This window comes from Aulonocara sp. 'chitande type north' Nkhata Bay, linkage group LG6 (genome assembly GCF_057382095.1).
Source record: "Aulonocara sp. 'chitande type north' Nkhata Bay isolate Kocher_YH1m ecotype deep benthic linkage group LG6, A_spYH_male_GT1.1, whole genome shotgun sequence".
In the NCBI taxonomy this organism is placed as follows: domain Eukaryota; kingdom Metazoa; phylum Chordata; class Actinopteri; order Cichliformes; family Cichlidae; genus Aulonocara; species Aulonocara sp. 'chitande type north' Nkhata Bay.
The window spans coordinates 40,728,092-40,753,333 of NC_141349.1; the positions used below are offsets into that span (position 1 = coordinate 40,728,092).

General features: G+C 40.0%; 1 protein-coding gene across 4 annotated transcripts in view; it reads left to right on the forward strand.

Annotated features, from left to right (window-relative positions):
* Positions 1-25,242, forward strand: part of rptor (regulatory associated protein of MTOR, complex 1) — a 209,372-nt gene that overhangs the window by 17,005 nt on the left and 167,125 nt on the right. For all 4 annotated transcript variants that reach the window (XM_086296973.1, XM_086296970.1, XM_086296971.1 and 1 more), the window contains 2 exons: positions 8,733-8,835; positions 12,124-12,206. In XM_086296973.1, the coding sequence (XP_086153099.1) occupies positions 8,733-8,835; positions 12,124-12,206 (186 nt within the window). The remainder of the gene's footprint in view (positions 1-8,732; positions 8,836-12,123; positions 12,207-25,242) is intronic.

Here is a 25,242-nt window from a genome sequence, read left to right on the forward strand (position 1 = left end):
TTTGATTGGACCACCACTCATGCCAGACACTTCACCTGTATTATCAATTTGTCCGGCCCCAGTTGGGAGTCTTCATTTTTTCTTTTTCAAATATTTATCCATTGTTGTTATGTCTCATCACTGTATGTTGTCTTAATTCAACAAATTCATTATTGCGCTACATGCTGCTTCACACGAACATGAAAGAGTATTTTATTATTCTGCCAGTCACTGCATCAAAGACACAGATGCTCAACAATGGCCGATTATTTGCAGTAATTAAATAATCATTTTATAGACTAATTAAGTGACGTGAAATAATTTCCCATGGCACACCTGATGATCTGTCATGGTGCCACAGATAAAAAGCACAGGCTTAGATAACAAAGAATTAACCTTTTTTATAGGTTGTATAAGTTATTGTGCGTTTATAAAATAGGTAACTTTTTCACTAATGACGGTGACGATGATAATAGAGGTGCAGTTTACCACTAGCTTACTATTAGCTTGTAGAGTCAGGCAAGCATCCACTGGTGGTTCACCTGTTCACCTGAGCTCTCCTACATCTGCAAAAAGGCCTTGATGTCTTTAAAGACTGTTGTATAGAGATGAATGTAATGTTGTAGAGATGAAGCCACCCGTGAGTAACTTTAGAATCACGATGGAAATATCGGGCAGCTGAGCGGCGTGATTTCCCACTAGAGTTTCTTTTGTGTTGTGCTTTATTGTCGTCTACAATGAAAATGCAGCTGTGGAAAACTATAAAACTTCACTGAACAGCACAGTCTTTGTCCGCCTCTACCAGCCATGTATGGGTCCATTTCCTTTTTGTCTCCTTGCTTCCCGTTTACAGTAATTCATAACATAGTAAACACTCTTTCCTCCATTTTAATGTACCTGCCACATTTGCAACTTTTTGATCTCCAAAACGTAGTCTTTATATTTAAAAAGCAGATCAATGTGTAGTGACGTTTGGCCTTTTTCTGGATTTTAAGATTAAGCGTCCAATATCTGACCTGTTGCTGCTATGGCACACGATCAATGCGCTCCACCATCTTAATAACCTTAATTTATGGCGGGCCTAACAAATGGATTAATCAGGGTCCATTGATCGACATAGCAGGTGGTGCTCGGGGCTGTATGGGAGTCTTAAAGGGCCTGGATAGAAATGGCAGGAAAATCCCCCGGAGTCACGTGTAGTTAATGAGAGCAGGACAGCAACCACTTATATCTACAGAGCTGAAACAGGAAGACATGAACACACACTGAGCTGCACGTACAGACTTTATCTCCCTCCCACTCCCTCTTCTGTTTCACCCCTTTTTATTTATCCCACTAAAAGAGCAGACTGTACAAAGGAAAGAATTAACTACTTAATTCTTCTCTCACTTCTCCATGATATTATTGGAAATCCACGAGGGCCAGTATGCCTTTATTATCTAATTTTGGTTGAGTTTTTCACTCAGATTAGTGCTAACAAGCAAATTAACAGCCCACTGCCACCTATCTGATGATAAACGAACCACTTGTTCAGGGTCAAAAGGTTATTTTCCTTTTTCACAGTCGGAGAGGCTCTGCCAATCCTTGCTCTCTTTGAACCTTAGTCAGCCTGAACTCTGAAGAATATATATACTCTCTCACATGCCCCGTGCCACATACCCATGTGTGTGTATGCGTATATGTATATACTGAAGCACCTAATAATACCTTAATATTACTTCCAGACAAATAAGACCTTTGAAATATAGTCCAGATCAAAGTGTAACAGACACTCAAGTTTGTGTTTGTACACAGTTTGCATTCAACATAACAGTTTAAAATCAATGATTATTGATGATTCATTCCTTCACAAGTAAACATGTTAGAAGAGCACGGCCTGGTTTAATCACCAACAAGGTTGTTTATTGAAGTTCATTTAAGAACATTATTACTACGTGGAGTGTAAACTCTTTGAAAATACTTGACCTCATTTTTTGATCAATATGAATTTGTGCGATGTTTACTGAATAAAGGTCATTCTTAAATGCAAATCTAGCTCCCAATATATGATCACCTGTCAGTCGATGACTGTTGATAATCCACTGATGGAGCTCAGGAGATGAGCACACATTAAAAACAATAAACAAACAAAATGAATGAATGCCTATTTATATAGTTTGTTGTGTTCTATATCTCTGTGTGTAATGTCTTTGACTGTAAATAAAAGACTATGTAGGGACAAATTACCAGCTAATGCTATGTATGTATATATTTTTGCACAGCAAGCCATATTATTTGTCAGATAACTAAAAATATTTCAGCTGAGTAACCAAACTCCCAACAGCTACATCTTTCACTCAAAGAGGCCATGACCTGCTATAATGGCCTTAATACAACTCGACTTACAACTTGTTTCAAAGGCGTTGATTGGCAGTATTTTTGCTTGTTATATTTTAATTTTTCCTTTTTAGGTACCAGTCTGTTAATATATCTGCTGTAAAGTTGGCATTTTTCTGTGAGCTTTGACTTTTTTTTTCCTTTTGAGCCTTTGAAGGAACTGCAAATTCTGCACTTTCATGTTTGTCCCCGTGGTCTCCATTCAGCAAATAACCAACATTAAGGGAATGAGGACACCTCGATATTTCACAGTTTAAAATAAGTTACTTTCACTTTATTTATGCCAGTAGTAATTACACAATTAGGCCTGAAAGCCCCACCACCACCACCCCAAGGCTAGGAACTCATTTACACAAGCCACATGAAGATTGACACCATTATATCTGATGGCCAACCAGAAAAACCAAATTGATGCAGGAGTACTGGTCTTTGTTTTCACTGTGCATTGGATAATAAGTGGAATAAACAAGCAGATAAATCAGTAGAAATAATTTGGCGCACATCTGCGTACTGTCACACTCAAATGCCATGTTGTATCGCAGTGTTGAGCTGGAACAGAAAGAAACGCTGTCCCTCATTCATCTCCATTATTCTCATGCAAATTTGTATTGAATGGATTATAAATTATCTGCGTGGGAAGCTGAATGGAAACAAATAATTTCATCAGGGCTGTTTACACTATGATCTTAATTATATGCATTTTTGCAGTTTTCCTGAACTGACAAGGCTGATGCTTTTCTTTGGCGTTTGTTAGTTGGTGGTGTAAAAAAAAAAAATTACCTTAAAGTTTTCTCAGCAGTTTTCTTTGACATTTTACCTGCTATAACAGAAACATCTTTTTACCTCTCTCCGGACTTTGGATTAATGTCTCTAAAGTGTGCTGCCATTTCAGCTGTTGTATTTTAAAAAGGGCAAATCTGATCTGGGTCTTCCCAGTTGAGCTGGCATCTTTGTGGCGTGTTTTATGTCCTTTCCCAGGCCGTTGTTGTAGGTGTTTTGCAGGACTGCCAGAGAATACCTACACTTGCTGCACATTAGCTGATAAATCACCTTGTTTTGGCAGTCGGACTCCAGCCGCTTTTAGTCGTCTATATTTATTCAAATGGCAGATGCACTTGTGTATCACATAAGGAGATCACAGTTTTTTGTTGTGCTAACAGAGTAAAATTACTCCCAGCAGAAGAAATAACTGCATGCTTCTTATCTTTAAGTGATTTAGATGAAAAGATATGAAGGTTTGGACAAGATAATCGGAAACCCGACATAATAAATGTATAGCTTTCCAAATGCCCGAGTTTTCATTGACTTTTCTGCAATTTGAGTCCTGAGCTGTGTGTCAGGGGACATTACGCTTGAAGGAAAGCCACCATCCTTCTTTGAAAGATGAAGGACGTAAAAAATCTTTATAGAGTGCATCCCAAGAAACCACACCATGGTCTAGATGTGGTGACAAGGGAGGTAATGGCATACTTTAAGCCCCTTTGATGCGATATCATTGGATTTAAAGATGCATTTATAAATGCACACGAAAGAACTTTTCAGCTTTGGACTCTCCAAGTACTTTAATTTGCCAAGTACTCACTAGCACCACTACAGTACAGTGACGTTGGAGTACCTTTAATCGTGCGTGTAGCTAATTTTTTTTGGAGAAGCAGCTGAACGATATCAGTGAGTGCCACAGTCGAAACCTGGCCAACAAGCCTGCTGGACGGGAAAGCCAAGTTGGAAATAAATGGTCTGTGAACAAGCTACAAGTGACTGTCAAAATAAGATCAAGGAGATTGTTTGTCTCTAATATCTGGCTCGCCTGCAAAAGTGAAGTCTAAAAGCTGAGCTGCATTCATGTAAAGAGACAAACTTGATTTGTTTTTTGTTTTTGTTGTTAATTTCATTGATTTGACCTCATTAGGTTTAAATCTTATTTTCAGTGTCAGGGAATGTCACGCCACTGTGAGCAATGCAATGTCTGTAATGGAGCTGTCATCTTAGTTTAGTTCTGCACAGCAACTGGATGACTACTCTGTGAATACTGTTGTGTAGCCAAGCAGAAAACTTCTATATCACTTCGCATTTGTGGGACCTAGTGTGGGTTGAGGAGCTCGGGTAGAAATGAATGAAGTGAAGCGAAACTGAGCTCATCTGTGTGTAAGGAGGAGCGCACCTGTTGAGCTTGTCCTGCTGAGTCCCACTATCACAACAGTGTTTTGTTCTGCCAGTGGGAACGCACAGGCCACCTTAATTATTTTCACAACAGCTCTCTTAACCCTGCTCAGTTATGTACAGACAGAGATGGTATCTTATCGCTTGCTGTCAAAGGTGACTTAGAAATATCCCGCTGACCCTACATGGTGTTGTACGTGAGCACGCAGTCATTCAGCGATGCCATTCAGTGCACATAAACAAGTGTCCCACTGCCTAAGCTGTGGAAAATCAACAGGAATGACTTTGACCTCGAACAACAAGCATCCCGTCTGAATGTGGAGACACAGTACGTAAAATGCCACTGCATATCTGTCCAAACCAAGGAAATGATAGGATTTCGATTGCAGGCCATGCTTCATGTGAACCAGTAACAAACGAAAAAATCCCTTTCAGACTCACGCCAAAAAGGGTCGTAAACAAGAGAAAAGGGAAAAAAAAACGTGCACAAAGCTGGGCGGAGGTTTTAACACTCTTATTGCACCACAAAGACTGTCATGGTTAAAGCAGCACAGTGATGCACATAGCGGCACGTCTTAAACCGTTACTATTGACGGTGATGAGGACTCTGATGGAAATGTGCCGATCGGTGGTTCGATCCCAGGCTGCCTCCTGGCTGCATGCCAAATATCCTTGGGCAAGATACTAACCTCATGTCTGCCTACTGGTGGTGGTCAGAGGGCCCGGTGGTGGCGCCAGTGTCCGGCAGCCTCGCCTCTGTCAGTGCGCCCCAGGGCAGCTGTGGCTACAATGTAGCTGCCATCACCAGTGTGTGAATGTGTGTGTGAATGGGTGAATGACTGAATGTAGTGTAAAGTGCTTTGGGGTCCTTAGGGACTAGTAAAGCGCTATACAAATGCAGGCCATTTACCATTTTACCAATATGCCTGTCTGGCAATTAACAATCGTACCTCTGTAATTGTGTACATAGTTATGCACTACACTAGAATTTTCTAACCCTGTAGAAATTCACAACGCATGAAATACTCACTACAAAAACACTGATGCACATACATGTGCTTTTTGAGCTTCCAATTGGACTTTCCACTGTTTATCTCAATTTCACTCCAACTCAAAGCTGTCAGAAAACTGTAGTTTATTTATAACAGTTTGTGATGCATAAAGTGTGAAAAAGATCCAGCAGACCTCTGGGCTATGAGGGGAAAACTCCCACGCTGGGATCCTAGCTGGCCAGTCATCGAGCCCCCCTCAGTAATGCTCGTGAATTTTCTGGATTTAGCCTGCGGCGATAATGCTGTGTGGCTGCAATCCATCAATGGCTCCTTGTAAACCTAGTAGAGTTTTATCACTAGTTTAATCATTTATGAACATGATACAAGTGACTTTTTCACTGCAATAATTCACAGAACAGACAAAAGAACCACAGAAAATATATATTGAGAAATATAATCTGTTGTTTTTCATATTAATAAAGAAGATTTAGGAAACATAAAAAAGCGAAGACATTCGGCTTTAGCTGGGTTATTGGATGCTAAATCACAAATAAGCCTTAATAAATCTGTAGAGAAAGTAGTAGCAGTCAGCTGTCATCAATTGGAAAACAGTGGTAAAACATAAAGAATTAAAGTCTTATGAAAAGAATTGAAGAGTAAATTGGAGACAAACTTTCTGTTTCGCACAACTGATCACATAATTAATAAAAAAAGTGGTTGTGGACATCAAAGCTTTGCAACCACTAAATTTTACTTCACACAGTTTGACCTGATTTCAGGCACAGAGCTGCTGTGAGGGAACCCTGCAGGTAGCTAACCTCCAGGTAATTGGAGCCAAGATGACACACAGGGCCTTATGAAGTTCAAGCGCCGTCTGTTTCAGAGCAAACGCCCCCCCGGCTTCGATTCACAGAGCGGCGTGATGATGAAACTGTGACTCGACGCAGGTCAAGCAAAACCATCAACAAACACTTGACCTGCTGGGCGGTTTCAGTGACAGAGGCAGGTCGGCTTGTGGAGCAGAAATCTTGAGACTGAACTAGAAAATAAAACTCAAAGAATAATTAGCCACTACAATGTGCTCCAGAGACACTGCTTGCATTTTAAATGCAAAACGTGAAAAGATAAGTTCTCACATAGCTGTGTTTGCACACCACAAGACTTAGAGGGTGGGAAATTATTGATTTGACAAGGTAAAATATAAATAATGTATACAGTATGATTTTTAAAGTTTAAATATGAATTCTGGGAACTAATGGGAGTCTGTTTTTTAAAAAAATGGTTCCTACTTTTACTTTAAGAAATGTAGGTCACACTGAGTGTTACAAAAATCGGTTTGTTTTGTCTGAAATTTACCAGAATAATGACTGAAAGGAGAATTTTATCTTACTTTCCCCAAAATAAACACAATTATACAGGAGCGAGTTGAATATTTTATTTTAAACCTCATGCTGTAATATTAAATGTAAGAATACAGTTTGAGCTGTGTGGACAATAGCTCGTCGCTTATGCCGCCGTGCAGTTTTTGTTATTCTTCAGCTCTGTGCAAATGTCACATTTAGTCATTTGAAATGATTTAGCACCATTTCAAATGACTGTTTTTACATTTGCAGTTGTGAAAAATATTTTGTTTCACCCGTTAAAGGTTTGGTAATAGTCAGTAAAATTACTATTCTTCCTGTGCAGCTGCATAAATTTTATCTGGTGTCAGATAGTGGTGTTATAGGTTTTTTTTGGCATTTATAAGAGTTTAGGCGGCTGATCATTCTGTCTTTATCTGTCAGAATCCTTTGAGGTCAACTCTTTGTGTCAGTGTCTTCATTCAAGCTCATTAGAGCTACAGGATCGAACCACAGGATGTCACAAAGCTTGATGTCTGCTGTGGCACACAAAAGACACTCTGAGGTACTGACAGGGAGGAACGAGTGACTGCCTACTGCTGGTGAAATGTTTAATTTGCCTTGTTGGAAGCATCTCCTGCCTGATCAAGCTGATGTGTCAGGTCCTGCCACATAACCCCTGGCTCATGGTTGTTCTGCTTTGATGGCCTGTTTGTTTTTGTTCCCCGTTTTCTTTTCTTTCTTTTTTTTTTTTGGTGTTCCCTACCAGTGGTGGTGTCAGTTTCTTTGATGCAAGTCTTCTGGCTTAATTTGATATATTTGTTCTACTACAGGCCAATGCTCAGTGAGACTTTTATTGGGATTTATAAACATGTCCAATGCATATTTTGTTTTTCGCAAAACAAAATATGCATTTTCAATCACATGACTCACCCTCTTTCTACAGTAATACAAATAATTAAATAAATAATAAAACGAATAATTAAATGGAAAACTACAGAGAATAGAATCGATGGAGAAGATAATAGTTGGGGTACTATCAGTTATATACTGTATTTATAGGCAAGGCGGGGCAGTAGTTTCACCCTGTAACAGCGCTCAGTAGTGGGCTCTACTGTGTTCTCTCTTACATTAAATATATATAGTGTTCAAAATTCATGCCTGCAGTGTGACCTGTGTGCTGACACACCTCTGAGGTCACAGGTTAGATTCCTTAAAGCAGCGGTCCCCAACCCCCGGGCCTCGGACCGGTACCGGTCCGTAAGTCATTTGGTACCGGGCCGCGAGAGTTGAGGCTCAGGTGTGAAATGTATAGTTTTCAGGGTTTTTATTGGTTTTCAGCGTTATTTTGTTATCGTTTTTATCGTTTACTCGGTTTTCCTGGGTCTTTTCACGTGTGTTATGAATAAATCTTCTTTTTTTCGGTACCGGTACTAGTTTTATTTTGTTGTATTTATCTGTGACACCTTAAAGGCCGGTCCATGAAAATATTGTCGGGCATAAACCGGTCTGTGGCGTAAAAAAGGTTGGGGACCGCTGCCTTAAAGGTGTGGCACCAACATTAGCTTCAGACTTGGGAATTTCTGGACCAGATGCAGAGAGTGCCAAAGGAAAGAGTATATCTCTTCTCTCAGTAACTGCTGTTAGGTTCCCCCTGGGTGAGACACTTGACCTTCACCGCTCCAGTGGAGCTTCATTGGCCTGCAGCAGCAGATTGTGGTGTACCGGGATAAAACTCCCAGGATGTACTGGAATACAAGTCTGGGTGCTCATGGCATTTTCTCTCATGAATAAAGATTTAATGGTGTTAAAAATAATCCACCAGCCTGTTTTGATTTGTGTATTGATGTGTGAGGATTGAATTGTGTTCTGCGTCTGCCCCCAGATGAAGACTGTGAGCGTGGCGCTGGTGCTGTGCCTCAACGTGGGAGTGGACCCACCTGATGTGGTCAAGACCTCCCCCTGCGCCAGACTGGAGTGCTGGATAGGTGAGTCCACGCAGACACCAAACAAATCAAAGAGACTCATAATGAGATTTATTGAGCTTAAATGACACGCGTGTATTTCACTAAAGGCTCTCACACTGTCCTGCTTCTCTTGTTGGTGTGAAAATAAACAGATATTTCTCAGGCATTTGTTTTCCTCAGTGTGAATGCTGTCAATGATTTTTGGACACACTTTAGATAATGTGGATCAAAAACTAAAATGTGAACAAGCGGATATCATACACACACTAATGCATTCATTATCTCTTTACAGGGATTGTTGCGTTATCCATATTTGCTACAGATAAGTTATTATAAGTGCTTTTAAATTTTAATTTAGTGCAGCTGTGATTTTTCTGCTCATAAAGATGATATTTTACGACCACCTCTGTACCCTTAATGACGAGTGTTTACACCTCAGTTTATTATTACAGATGTGGTCTGACACCCATTAGAATATCTTCTGGCGTTTTCCAGGACTATCCATAGTACGCTGATCGGCCTCACTAACTTTTGATGTGCACCCAGTCATCTTATTCTGGAAGCAGGCCTGAAATATGACAGTAACAAGGGTTACCTTAGAAGACATCTGAAGGGAAATGTGTGGAGAGAAAAGAGTGGACAGTAGAGAAATGTCATAAAATTGAGAGGAGAGATATGGAGAAAAATATTAGTTTTCAGTACAAAATACCTGGAGCGTTTTCTCTCAGGAACACGTTTTAGAGAGCTGCCGAGCGCTGAGGTGAAAACCTGTGAAAGTTATTCAAATTGGTAAGCTGACAGGGTTACAGTTGGTTTTACACGTGCCATTTTATTAAAACTGCTAAAAAAAAGTTGCATCGCGACTGTGGCTGCCTCAGCCTCTGTCCTCGCTTCATGTCAAAGCTGCAGGTTTTTGTGATTTGAAGCTGCAGACGGGCTGAAGCTTGGTCTTCGCTTACAAAATTTGAGCAATGCAACACTCTTGCAGAGTTGTGTGTGGAGGGGTTTGATAGTGCTTTTTTTGTTATTGTTTTTAGAAACACTGCCCTCCCTAAGGTTTTGTGTTCTCCCTATATCCAGTATAGCCTCTCTGCACTTCATCAGTGGCATTATGGTCAAGAAAACAAAAAAGAAACAAGACATGCACGGACTCATCGATCAGTTTCTCGACAGTTGTGATTTCATTTTTAACTGTGTACTGTTTACATCTGGCTTCAGCCAGCTTTCTGGATTATTGAAAACGACAATATTACAATATTTACGACATATCAATATAATATATTGGCTAGTAGTTATTTTTCTGTGTTGGTCCTGTACTAGCTGGACAAGATACTATGCAAAGAACACACTTCGTGAATTGTTATTTCATACAGTTACATACAGTTATTTCTGTATTGTGTCATGTTGCCATTTAGTGGTGTTGTTGCTATCATTGCTGTACACGCAGTGATCAAAGGGATCGAAAAACTGCTTTATTGGGCTGAAACACAGACTTCTTCCTTTTTTGGGTGAAAAATAATTTTGGTTCAAAGAGCAAGGCGGTGTTATGGTGTTCAGCACTACTGAGCACCGTGACTTTTACATGACACTAAAACTTGAACTTTCACTTCAGGGATATTCTCAAGCTTTCCCGTGGGAGCTAAATTCATAAGGTCTCTGTCACACAGGGATGAAGCAGTCTGCCCTCACCGGAACCACATAATGTGACATAGAACAAAAACACAACCGTCTCCATTGAATGGGAACCTCAAAAAACATTGTTTTGCTCCACTGGGATTGACTGACTGTTAGGAGTCAGGCAAGCACATTAAAGTGGAAACACAGCTCTTAAAGTTTCTGAAAGTTTTTCAGTGGCTTCTGAGGACACTGTCGCTCTATAGACCTGCCACTCGGCTTGTGAGAAGCCATTTGGGTGTATGAAGTGTTAAAGGCTGGGATGACGTCCTAAAATGCACCGTAGTGTTCATCTCTCATGGATGTTTGAGCCACACGCAGATTGGGAGGAGGGGAACAAAACAAAAACCTCACATCTGCTTTTTGTTTCACTGGTGTGTGTGTGCGGTTTTGTGGAAACTGCCTTTCACTTTGCACCATAGCAGGAAATTGTGATGCCAGTGTATGCAGTATAAACAGAAGCGTTATGTTGCAAGATGCATGTTCATCAAGTTCAGAGACAATATTACTGAGCATTCACCGAGTAGACACAGATGGGATTGAACCGGAGATGAGAGAGCAAGGCCTTGTGACCATAGAGCACGTAATAGCTGGTTAGTGAAGAGCTGAGCGTTTATGATGTCGCCCTGTTAGTGCTTTAAAACCAGATGTGACAAGCGAACAGTGGTTCTGGACGAGAATCTGGGGACGATGTGCGCTAATGCGGCACAAACTTGTCCATCTCTAAGTAGCCACATGCTAAAACACACCATGTTTTCTTTCCTTTCTTTCTTTTTTTTTTTTTGCTCTAATGGGACCACAAGTTACAAAATGAAGTTTATGTTCTATTAAATAATGTTTAAAAGTAGTGACTGAGACCATAAAGTCTTAATGGAAGTATTCAAATAAGTGCAGGGGTCTTTTCCCCTTAGACTTTAATACAGTTTATCTTTGTTTTTAAACCAGAGGAGTTGCCCCTGTTAGCATGTTGCTAATATTTTAAGTCATTAAAGGCACATTCAAAGTGCAAACATTGAATGAAAAGGATTTTATGATCAATACATTTCAAATATTCAAATCTGAATAGTCAAATTCTTTCTTATTTTCGTGTCATTTCTAAACAAAATATTATATATGGTTTGTAAATGTATTATGTACATTAGACATAATGTAAAATAATGCGGCCGTTGTGGTGTGATCTAATGTGAATAGTCCTCATTGATCAGAACAGTAATGATTTCATTCTCTGCATATCACTATCCCCTGAAAACCTACTAATACATCTTTTTTTCCTCCCTGAGCAGAATTTGATCTGTCCTTTATCTATATTCTGCTTTTCTTCATGCCATATTGATTTACTCTCATCAATATTTCAACCTTAGCGGCTGCTGCTATTTTTCCATACCCCGCTTCAGATTTAATAAGAAATGTCCCTTTGATGCTGAAACGAACAACTTCAACAACTTCTTTGTACTCGTGGCGTGGCTGAATTCTTAATCACTAAACGTTAAAGCAGTAATTATATGGCTGGTTTGTTAGTTCTACATTGACTTGTGTGGTTTTCCTCAGTTATGGCTATTTTCTTTGCTGTGTGTGCGTCTGTATGTGTGTCTGTGTTAATTGCAGTGTGTTTACACTCTTGTGTTTGCTTCCCAGATCCTCTGTCGATGAGTCCACAGAAGGCCCTGGAGACCATCGGGGCCAACCTGCAGAAGCAGTATGAAAACTGGCAGCCCAGGGTGAGTCTTTAACCGATACTGTGACCAGAGACACAGACTCACACCACGTCTGTTCAGGACCGAGTTAGATAATGACTCAATCCTGTTAAAATAATATCATCAATGACTGATTTTTGGCATCCATTAAACCATTTGCACTTTTCTGTTCTTTGAACTGAACAATCACCTACCTTTCTATAAGCAGTAACCTCTCAGTAAACTCTTTGAATATTACACTGATGACTCCTCCACCACCTCCTGGTACTCTGGTATTGATTTGACTGATCTTTGCTTAAAGCTCTGGGAACTTAAACATCAGCTTGTTCATCATGAGTTTTCAGACAAAAACATTTCACTGTGCGCAACACTGATGAGAAGCTGTTCAGCTGTTGTGTTAACAGTAACTCCTAATTCAATGTTCCTGGGTCTAATTTAGAGCGTGCAAAGCTGTTTTCATACATTTCAGACACCAGTGGAAGAATCAGGTTTGAAGTTTCTCACACTTTGTACAAAACAGGCAACTCTGTGTCAGTACTGGGGTAGACCATACAGGAGGGAGCACACACCTATTGACCCCTTGCTATTGTGAAATCTCTGGACTGTCTACTGCTCTGTTGTCACATGGGTTCAGTCTGACTTTACATGTGAAAGCGACAGTTTAGAGGCTGTTTAAAGTTCTCTTTGACTCATTCAGTGTCTCAGAAAACTGAGTCTGGATTTTCTTCCTAAGAACTACAGTTGACATCATGCATATTTATTATTCCTACTTTTCTTAGATAGTTTTGTTTTTTTAAATGTGTGTTAATTAAATTACACCAACCTTTAATAACTTGGACACTTTCTCACAACTACGTCAGCTTCCAGTTTTCTTCCAGTTTTACTCAAATAAGCTCAAAAGAAAGTGTTCAGACTTACTTTACTTTTTTTTAAATGCAAATAAAACCCAACTGAAAATGACTCGCAGTGTATCCCACTTGGTCTACAGCTTTCTCCATGCGTGTGTAGGGCTGTGATGTGTGTAGGCCTCCAAAATGTTAGTTCTTTTTCAAGTTGTTGCTAATAAATGTTTAACCATATTTACTTTTACTGAAATTTCTGCAAGCAAAAAAGGGAGAAATGGGAAATAACTCGGTCTATGTGTGCATCTCAGAGCTCTGAAAACAAATAAACAGCAGATGCCACACTGGGAGATTCCTGCCTGCAGAGTTAGCAGCATGATGAACTGCCACAGTTCTTGTAGTCTGCGGTAGGGCTGCTCGATTATGGCAAAAATGATAATCACGATTATTTTCACTGAAATTGAGATCACGATTATTTGACGATATTTATTTAACCCTTTAAGACCTACTATAGAACCAAGTCCACCAGAGCTTATATTATTTTTATTTTTTTTTTTTACATGCTGTAGTGCCATTTGTGGGAGCATTTCAAGTTGCTATACATCAATACAACTGTTATAGCCCATATTTTAATAATATGTCTGCATTAAGTGCATAGTAAGTACATAAATTGCAAAAAAGTGCAATAAACTACAAAAAAAATAGAAAATCGCTTTTGTTTTGTTTACATATATTTCTACTTGGAGAGATTTAAGAGGTTTATCCCTCAAAACTTTAAATACAATAAAGTTGCAAAAAATAGTTTCCCACCACAGGAAATTTATTTTGAGTGTCTTCATAGTTTTATTTTGGAGATACAGCAATTTTTATATACTGCAGGAAAAACAAAAAACAATCCTATGATGCAAATTTGCAAAGAAAACAGCAGGTGCATCATTTCACTGTGGGAAGTGTTACGAACAGCTGATAGGAACGGCAAAGCGTGTTTCTGGAATATTATGTTTTTGTTCCTGCAAGCGCTTTTTATGCAATTTTTGCAAAGCTATATGTGGAACGAAACCGTGACCGAGGACAAGCTGATGGCATCAGATGTAAGTACAACTCCTCCGGTTTCATATGCAAAACAAATTATTGCGCTAGCTTACACGGTTCAGGTTCTACAGGGATTTAAAAATAGTTACGCAAAACGGAGCGTGCTGCTCTGACCGGCTTTAAAGGGTTAACAATGACTTTAAAAAATAATATAAAATAGTGTGCAACACCACTGAAGTTTTTTTTACCTCTCTTTTCAGCCAACGGCAGTCACTCTCCTCTCCAAATAACTTCTGCTTAGCTTTCCGAGCTTCCCTCAGGTCCTCTTAATCAGCGGTCTCCAACCTTTTTTGCGCCACGGACGGTTTATGCCCGACAATATTTTCACGGACCGGCCTTTAAGGTGTCGCGGATAAATGAGGGAGGGGCTAATAATCGGCTCAGTCATTTTTAATGATCGTTGAAAGCCCAGATCGTAATCGTGATTAAAATTCGATTAATTGAGCAGCCCTAGTCTGCGGTGATGCAATAGCTGCAGTAAAGAGTTATAGCAGATCAACTCGTAATTATGAGACCGATTGGCCCTTTAGTGGAAAACTGTCCATCTTTGGTCTCTGGCTAATGGATGGGATGGGCCGGTTTAATTTTTAGACTTGTATCTAAGAGGTCACCACTGTCTGCCCAGCTGTGGGGTTACTCTGTGTCCTGCAGACAGTACTGAAAAGTATTAAAACTGATGGTCTGAACTAGAGCAGGGCGATATGGCCAAAAATATTTATCACGATATATATTTGAAAATTTGCGATAACGATATAACTGACGATATAATTGATGCGAGACAAAATACAACTCCACAACATTACTAGCGCAAAAAGACAACCTTCCATTTATTTTCACTTAAACAAGAAGCTGGTTTTTATGTACATTAAAGCTTTATAAAAATGCAACAGTGCAAATGCAAATTCCTTGCTGAAAGTTTAACCAAAAGGCATTTCCAGTAGAAATGGGCTGACATATCCTGAGCATAACCATGTATAATATTCACTGAAGTTAAAAAGAGGTGCTTTGCAACATTAAACTGCAGTGCGCAGTACGTATTTTTCGGACCATAAGGTGCACAGGATTATAAGGCACATTAAGCGAAACAAAGCAGTCAGGAAATCAAACTTTATTAAACTCATTCTTCTTGCTTCCTCCACTTCTGTACCATTGATTCATTAATGTTGAATTCTCTGGCAGCTGCTCTATTCCCATGTTGTTGCAGTATATTAATGACTAACCTCGTATTGTGGATGGATTATCTCAGTTGTTCTCCTGACTGAAGTTTGGTCCGTTTACAGCATCCTGCCATGCGATTGCATTTGTCTCTAACCATGAAGAACCTTCACGTTAACTTTTATAAGTGGAAAAGTGTTAGTGTTCGTCCTCCAGCTTCACTGTTTATGTTATGCTAACATAGCTGTGTCGCTAGCGATCACGTAGCACATCATTATATACCAGCTAGCCCAACTTCAGTAACCCTACAAACGTCACTGCTGTTTAGTTTCCTGTCTTCATTTATGTTGGAAGTGATAGCAGAGCTGTACGTTTGATTTTTTTCAGAAATCTCAGTCAGAACATGCAATATCATGCTTAGGTAACTAGCGAAACTAGCGAGCTAACTTCCGCTAGCTTCCTGCTAACTTCTAACTCCGTTAAATGTAATACATTTTGTTTTCATGGATGCCTGGAAGTTAAACTTCATAGTTACACCTGGTAAAGCAGCAATGCTGATCGTTTTATTAAAGATGAAAGAATTTAGACAGTTTTTAAACTCTCAGTGATGCTGCAGTGTTCGTTTGACCTGAAGAGGGGGGTTTAGGACCCAGATTACTCCCAGATTTAAGAGCATCTTAGTCCGACAAATACGACAATAACGACGGCCGTTTGCATGTTCTGCAAAAAAATGTGCTTTGTCGTGTAACTGATGGACAAACACCAAACCAGTTCCACATCACGGAAGTTGCACCATTTTTACAACCCAATTCTGGTTCATCTGTTTCACTCAACAATCAGCCATGTGCGTATGAAAACAAAGGCACTGCGCATGCACGTTTTACTCATATTCTATCGCGATATTTCATTTTCCTATCGTTGCCTAACATTATACCGGTATTACCGTGAACGGTATAATATGGCCCAGCCCTAGTCTGAACTTCCCCGCTAGCCAAACTCTGTTTTGTCATCATTTCTAAATTAGGCAACTTTCCCAGATTTTCATATTGGAGAAATATGGACAAGATACAGCTGTAATAATCCAGTATCAATCAACCAAGCAATCAGCCAGTAGAGAACGCATATTAAGATATTATATGAGTTTATTTTAGAAAACATACATTTTCCAGCTCCTTTATACTTCTTATATGCAGTATGCCAACAAAACGCCCACATGCTCTTGACAGTAATTCATACTTAAAAAAAAAAAATAGATGCATTATGTGTTTTTGTACACTCAGCTGTTCTAAGTTTATATGTGTGTATACATTTATTCGTTCATGCCAGCAGCAGCTGTTGTCCTTTTCCCAGAGCCTCCTTGGTGCTTTTGTCTTCCTCCAAAAATTGGGAAGTCATTGGAGCACATGACACTCCTCCAAAGTAAAAGTCTCCCAAAGAAGAATTTTTATTTTCTAAGGAGTAAAAGAGATGGAGTATAAGTGTAAAGAAACTTTCTCTGTTTGGACATAAAAACCAAAGAAGCAACAAAGCAGTGCTCACCATGACAGCAGGAAATCTCATCTTAGTGACTGACTGCGCTTCCAGTGTTTAGACAATGATCTGCCATTCACTGACATGGATCACCGTAATGGTGCAAGCCGCAGCATTTGTAGGAGTTTGATCTAACAGATTTTATTTCAGCTTTTTACAAACATAAAGATCCACGCTGACTAAATCACAAAAGGCTTTTTCCCCCCCCTTCAGGATGAAATCTAATCCCCCGGCCAATATTTCTAATAAATGCTGCTGATATGTGCAGATATTGGATTATGGCTGACAAATTGGCACCATTGCTTTTGTTGGTGAATTAGCTGAAAGAGGTCTCTGACAGACACGCTCACTTTACCTGCTAAAGCCAGCGAAGCTAATACAGCAGTCTGTCATGAAAGAAGCAATAAATCCTGCTTTCAAGAAGGTTATAATGTTCAGCTCGTTGAGCAGGAAGATGCATCTGTTGTTGAACGCGTAAACCGCTCAGTGTTTCTCTGTCCAAAGTAACCTGTTATGAAAATATGAAATATGATTGCATATTTTTGAGTATAAATTAAATATTTCAGAAAACACAAACAATGCGATGTTCTTTTCTCAGTGTACACTTCATGGATCTTTACGTATCTAGCTATTAAATGCTCGATGCAAGTCTTCCTGTGGAAGACCATAGCAGCGGGGTTAGTGAAAGTTTTTGGTACCTTAAGCTGTCTTGTTTGCAGTCTGCTTGTGGTGCTTTTGGCCAGGCTGTGGTTGAATGCAGGTACATGGCTTGTGTGGAGAAGTCAGTTCAATTCAATTTTATTTATATAGCACTAAATTACAACAACAGTCGGCTCAAAACGCTTTAAATTGTAAGGTAGACCCTACAATAATACATACAGAGAAAAAAATCCAACAATCACATGACCACCTATGAGCAAGCACTTTGTCGACAGCGGGAAGGAAAAACTCCCTTTTAACAGGAAGAAATCTCCAGCAGAACCAGGCAGAACCAGGCTTAGGGAGGGGCGGGGCCATCTGCTGCGACCGGTTGGTGTGAGAACTAAAGAGGGACTGCATTTGCCAACATTCAACTGTAAACTACAAACAAGCTTTTGATTATCTGTTTAGAAACCACAGATATCCACTGTTGTTTGTTTAATTTAAGACTAAAAAAAAATTAAATGAATGAGAGGTAAAACTTGAGGGGGGAGGGACAAATAAGTAAATACTTCTGCCTACTCCTTTTCAAACAAATAATGGAATGATATTTTGTAATGATTGTGAAGGCACATGTTTGAAATGTTTGAAATAAAAATGAACTGAACTGACAAGCTCTGAAATACTGTCAATTATCTCTAGAGACAAAGTTATCTGATCAGAGTTTAAGTTCAGCTCACCCTGTCATCTGTTTAGATCTTTCCCCCCAAAGGTTTTTTGCAACATTGGTAATATCTGGTGTATAAACTGTAGGAAACTGGGCAATTCTGAAGAGGTTGGACACTTGTAGTGATTATATGCTGCTGATGTGTGGCATCATTTCGAGAAGCTGTCCAGGAACTAAAATCACAATGTTGTTGCAGCTGGTTTTATTTTCATTTTATTATTTAGGGGGGGATTAACTTCCCATGCATGGTAGTTTAGTGTTAGTTGTTTTTTACTCTCCAATATATATATATATTTTTTTACCCTCTGTTCTTCTTCCTGAAAGACAGGCATCCTCTGGAGAATGACTCCAAAAAATAAGCAAACACTTGAAATTTGATCTGAGTGCTTGAGCTGAGTTTCTTTTGGTTTTATTGGGTTTGAATTTGATTTCAAACCACCTGCGAATATGTTTTAATCTGCTCATATAGTTTTGGATTTGATCATGGCCTTTTTTTTGTTTTCTGTTGAGACGTGGTAGCAGAATGTGAACATGGTCTCTGAGGTTTTGAACAAGATGGATTTTTTTTCTTCTCTTTTTAGTTTCTCTTTTTGCTCAGGTGGAGATGCCACGCTCACAAAAAACCAAGATAAAAAAATGAGCCAGTAAAACAATTTTGGTGCTATAGTATCTACAGAGGATCGAAATTCAATTCATCCTGTTGTCATGTTGCTAAAACCCTACATACCCGCCAAAAAGCATCACGAGGCTTTAGAAATAAAAATACAACAGTGTGTGGCTGTTTGGTAAGAGAGTTCAGAAGTAACACGTGTGGTAAGAGGAGGGTGGAGGAAGAAACGTCCCCAGAGACTGCAGCTGAAGGAATGTAGGCTCGGGCTTGGTTGACCTGAGAGGTCAGCAGCAAATGGTGGTAGGAGTGCAGGAGGAGGTGTGGGAGGGTGAGAAAGCGGTTCCTTTTTCCAGCCGGAGGATTCACAGCTCTGCAGCTCCACACTGGAGTGCAGCTTTCGCCAACACACCTTACATAAAGCGTTGACAAAGCAGTCAATTAAACTGCAGTTATTACCTGCTTTGTGACAGCACTGACAAATTGTGTAATAACTTCATTTCGGATGAAACGAGATGGGGAATATTAGACCAAATGAGAAGCCATTTTTTCCCTCACCCCCCTAGCCCTCCATCCCCGTCATGTTGATATGTAAGAGCAGCATTCGCAACAGTTGAGCTGCCCAGGGAGTTTAGCTGTGCCAACCTGCTGTCACGAATCTGTTTCTCTATTTGCTTCTGTACTCTTAAATTAACTCTCATGGACACAAAACGTACAGAGAAAGGCAAACTCTGTCCTGGCTGCTGCCCACTCACTTTCTCTACCAACTCAACCTCCTCTCTCTTCCCTTAACATCTCTCTCTCTCTCTCTCTGACCTTTTGTTTTCCACTCCACCTCAAATCAAGATTCTCCCGTGTCCATCCTTATTGTTGTCGTCTTGTTTTTACCATTCTTCTTCGCCTGTGGAGGTTTTTTTTTTTTTTATTCATTTGAGTTTTTCTTTTTTTTTTTTGTGCTGTCCGCTTTCCTTGCACTACAATGAAGAAAAGACATCCTTTCTGCTTGTTGATGGGTTTTGCATAGTAGGATGCAGATTATCTGGCAGCCTCTGCAGGAATTTTGAATAGTTCAGTTAAGTGAAAGGTGCTTTTTGGCGGCAGTTGTATAGTTTTTGTACCTATTAGAAATCCCCCCCCCCCCCCCCCCCCTCTCATCTTTTATAAATTAGGGCTGAACATCACAGTAACAAAGTGGCAATGCTTTGTTGCAGTGTATGAGGCAGAGCATGCACTGGTCAGCAATTGGGGAAATCGGCACAACTAACACCTGTTCTGATTTTGTTTTTTTTAACATAACATGGGACTACTTGCTGTATAATCTCTCTCTTCCACAGCATGTCTTTCATCCTGTCTTCCTTCTCTCACCCCAGCCGGTCTCAGCAGATGGCCCCGCCCCTCCCTGAGCCTGGTTCTGCTGCAGGTTTCTTCCTGTTAAAACGGAGTTTTTCCTTCCCACTGTCGCCAAAGTGCTTGCTCATAGGTGGTCATGTGATTGTTGGATTTTTTTTCTCTGTATGTATTATTGTAGGGTCTACCTTACAATTTAAAGCGCCTTGAGGCGACTGTTGTTGTGATTTCGCGCCGTATAAATAAAATTGAATTGAATAATTTATTCATGTTGAATATTTGTAGACAGACAAATTGCTCCCCTGACTAAGAACAGCTTTGCACCACCATCAACCAGAATCTGCACAACCTGATGGTTCCACTGTTGCCTCACAGCAAGAAGGTCCTGGTTTCGAATCCCCCATCTGGTCAGGGCGTTCCTGTGTTGCCTTTGTTCTCCCGGTGTCTGCATGGGTTCTCTCCACGTACTTCTGCTTCAACAGTCCAAAGACTGTTTGTGGGTTTAGTTTAATTGGTGATCCTTCATTGGCTGTAGGTATAAATGGTTATGTCTCTCGGTATTGGCCCTGCCAGGTTGGCAAACTGTCTAGAGTGTACCCCGCCTTCTCGCTCTATAGCACCTGGGATAGGCTTCAGATAAATGGAATATTTTTTAAAATTTTCCTTCACTTGCAAACTCTCAGCCCTCTTTTTTTTTTTTTTTTTGATAATTCTTCACTTTGCTTTTGCACAGTGCTGCCACCACCACAAGTTTGTCAGCCATCTTTGTTGAGCACCATCTTTTTCTTTTCTTTTTTTCTTTCTCTGCTGTCTGTGCTTCTATTGACTGTGGCTTTATTTTGTTATCTTACAGAGCTCAGACTGGATTCAACCAAGGACTCCTTTTGTTTTATAGACATGGCATCAAGAAAGTAGAAGTTATGTGATACCTTAGTTTTCGGTTTCTCTTTGAGTTTTCTCTCTGTTTGCCTCGTCTGCTCTGCTATTCCCTTTCAAGCCTCACTTGTTCACTTTCATTTTCTCTGTGCACGTTACTGTTTTTTCTCTCCCTGTCCTCTCTGTTATTTGTCTGGGAATCTAGTTTGAAACTCCCCCCTCTTGACTTGCTGGTTGTTTGTTATCTTGATGAAAAGCGATGTGCTTGTCTTGTCCAATGGGCTTCTCAAAGCCAGCACATTGTTTCTAAATTGCTGAACATGTTGCTGCTGCTAAACAGGTTCGGTATTTTTATCTAACTGCATGGTGTCCTCTCATGCTACCCACTCTTTAGTTTGCTCTCCTTCCGGGCTACAGCTTGTGAACCCCTGCCGTCCACTCGGCTACCCCTCTCTTGCATAATGTATCACTGAGCTGAACCTCAAAGACTTTACTTTGATTAGATTTGCAGTCTCTTCTTATCACCCTGGAAACGCCAAGCTACACAGCAGAGGACGAGCACAAGTGAAGGGTTTCTGTGTAGCTGCTAATGATGCAACACACTTTGCAGGCTTTGCTTATGCTACATTCTTATGTTGTATTTTTAAAAGGCCATTACGGTTTCCTTTAGTAATGACATAGTGATCATGAGCCAGTGGGTCACCTGTTGTGCCACCTGTTTTTATATTTTACATAAGTAATGCTAATGCTACGATTGGCTACGTGTTATTTCTGTCATAGCAGAGCAACAGCAAATGTTCTTTTGTGTTCAGGAAAATTATTTTTATCCAATCGTCACAGGAAATTTTGCCACATTGCCAGAAAATAAAAATTTAGTTCCACTTTTTCAGTGTGAGGATTTTAGTTTGTCACGGAGGATACTACTCAGTCAAAAAGTTGTGTAATATTTTAGGGAACTTTCAGAAATGTGATAGACGACCTTAAGGATGGCTTTGCGTTTAGAGTTAATGAAAGATTGAGTGGAGTTAAAGGATCGAGCATTTTTAGAATTTGGTTCCTTAAAGGTGTGTTGAAGCGGTCTTAAACCCCCCCCCCCCCCCCCCCCCCCCCCAATAAAAACCCCCAGACTTGAGCCTGATTTATAATCCTGTATTGATATGCAGAGAAGTTTTCACCCTGTGCCACTGTGCCAATAAAATCTGCCTTTCTTAGACTGCATTCCAGTTGAAGCCATAACGTGTACAGGGCTTGCAAAATTTCAAAATCACTGGTAGCCCTTCAGGCAGGCACTCTTCAGTTTTTGGTAGCCCAAAGTAAATTTAAGTAGCCCGAATTAAAAAAAAAAATTAAAAAAAAGACAATTTTTTGATTGATGTTTTGTTTCCTTTTCAATATTATACATTAAAGTATAATATTGTAAAGGAAACACAACATCAATCTAAGAATATTTAAAACACAAATTACAACAACAAATTACAATCATCAACTCAAATATTTGGTTCTAATTGAACAGAAATTTCTATGAACTTGCAAGAACTGTGTAGAACATGAATCGGTGTTCAGTAAGAGGCAAGTGGAACCAAGATCTAGGACATTTGCGTTTTGAAGTTTGCAAAGACTGCTAAATCTTGCCAATGGTAGTTCACTCTTTGCAACATAGTACGCTGTTCTAAACAGCCTTTTCAGGACTTCTTGTTATGCTTGGTTTATTTTTAGTATGTTTTTTGCAATCGGTGTTTGTTCTGGGAAAGATAGTGCAGACTGGGCAATAATGCATTTCTTGCATTTCTCATGGGTTCTGATGAGGTCTTTCTTAAAATGACTGGTCCCAGTAACAAAGGCGCTTGTCGACTCAGAAATCGAGGGAAACTCACAACACACCCGGCAGAGCATTATGTTATTTAGCTCGTCATATTCCAGCCACATAAATTCTTTTGTCCATGAAGTGGATCGTGAAAGCACAAAACAAGCGCAAATTCAAACGCGATTTCCATGTCTCACATATTGACAGTGGCTCATCAATGCCGATGACATAATTGCTCAGCTACATTTGCGAAAGAATGCAAAAGCATTGACATATCTTTCCTTCCTATGATAGCCTGACGGGCAGGGCTGAGATGGATTTTGGTAGCCCGACTCGAAAAGTCGCTAGCCCCGGGACGTCGGGCTAGCGATTTTGCGAGCCCTGGTGTAACCAAACATGCCTTTTATGAGAAACGTGGCCTATTTTATGCTTAAACGGGAGCAGCAAGTTTCTAAAAAGACTATGAATATGAGTTTTATACTATAACAAACGTAAATGAGCTGCTATTAGAAGAAAGCACCGAAAATAAAACGGGGATATTTTGCGCACACATGAATAAAAGGTGTTTCGTGAAATCTTAGTTGCCTTTTAGCTTAAAGACAAAAAGGTTACAAAACCACTAGTGCATACACTCGCCCTCACTCAAGGCCACTCCTCCCTGAGCCTGGTTCTGCTGGAGGTTTCTTCCTGTCAAACAGGAGTATTTTCTTCCCACTGTCGCCAACGTGCTTGCTCATTAGGGGGTCATATGATTGTTGGGGTTTTCTTACACTGTGAATGTGCAGTCTGAACAGCATTTTATTTGTTAAATTAAGCTCAAGACAGTTGGGTAGTAACTGAATCTATCGAACAACAAAGGGGACAAAGATGACACATTAACAGCTGTGTTTTTGTCTCCCTTGGAAGGAAGCTGACTTTTCACATTCAATAACAGAAACTGAACCACAGACATGTTCAGCTGCTGAGGGAATTTCCAGAAGTGACATGCCCATGTGACTTTAGGCAATCACCGTTTGCTAGAGTTTGTGGAAGTGGCATCATCGGCTCAACACTGAGTACGAATCCATAATTATAGTTTTCCAGCCAAACAACCAGTGAAAAGTGATATATTCTCTGAGGCGTGTGTGCCGCACCCATCGTTGTGTTCAGTGTTTGCCTCTGCTTGGTGTTTGGGGAACTGTTCATTTTTATCATTCTTGCACGGCTTAGGTTGTATCATGTGGAGAAAAAATAAAGCAAGGGCAAAAAAAGAAAAACGACACAAATCACGTGAGGATGTCGCTGTATATGGACTTGCTTGGCCAGCAGTAGGGAGATGTGGTTTGTTCACTGTGTGCTGACAGTGTATTTAAGCACAGCATACGACTGGGTGTCTCAGTTAATTGGTAAAAAATCCCATTTTTAAAAACAAAGAAAAGCACCACTCTGGTTTTTGAATTAAAAAAAAATAAAATAAATCACGGCTGTTTGAGGAAAAGTTAATTCAACCTTTTATTGGCTTTGCTGGTTATAGAGCTTCAGTACTTGCTCTTGAAGCTTTCTTTTTCTAATTCAGTAACCAACACCATTCTTACGCTACATTATTCCCTTTGAAGTCTATATCTTCATATATAAAGCACCTCGAGGCCATTGTTGTGATTTGGTTATATAAATTGAATTGAACTGAATTGAATTTCACATCAGTTGAAACCCATCTGAGTTCTCCTGATGACTAGCATGTATGGGAAGCTGTACAGGGAATAGCGGTAGGCAGAAACATTCCCAATTACCTCTCTTTGACTTCCCTCGTGCACTCAGTCCTGCCGGAGCCGGCCAGAGAAAACCATTAGCCTCTTGGAAGAAATATGAACATCTACCATCTGGACAGCGTGCTTATGAGGAAGGCGACAGTTTGGATACAGCACTCCTCTTGTGTTAATGGTTAGGAGGAGGTTAACTCTAGATAATGCAGAAGGGTTGTTTTGGTTGTCAGCTAAGCTTATAGGTTGGACACGAAATGGGATGTGGGGTGTTTTGGGGTTGATGTTTTTTGGGTGAGTGAAGCATTTCAGTTTCATTGATTGCTCCTTCCTGGAAAACAAGTAAATTTATCATTCCTTTTAAAGTAGTATGTGCTGCTCCTAAGTGTTTTTCTGAAGCGAAGGTGCTCTATTTTACTCTATCTTATCTACATTAAAAGGAAGGAGGCAAAGTGAGAGCAGAGATGTTTAATGCACAGATCTCCAAAGATGAGACATCTGAAGGCCGGGTATTTTGCTATATTTATGGTCAGATTTGACGCTAAAGTGTTAGTAACCATTGATGTATTGATGTGTGCATGTGTCCCAATTGCATCACCACATCCACATGTACCTACCGCCTGTTGTTGCGCGATTGGTCTTGAGAATCGAGACAGCGAACAGAGTGCAGTATATATTTGTAATTGTGTATCACATATAAAC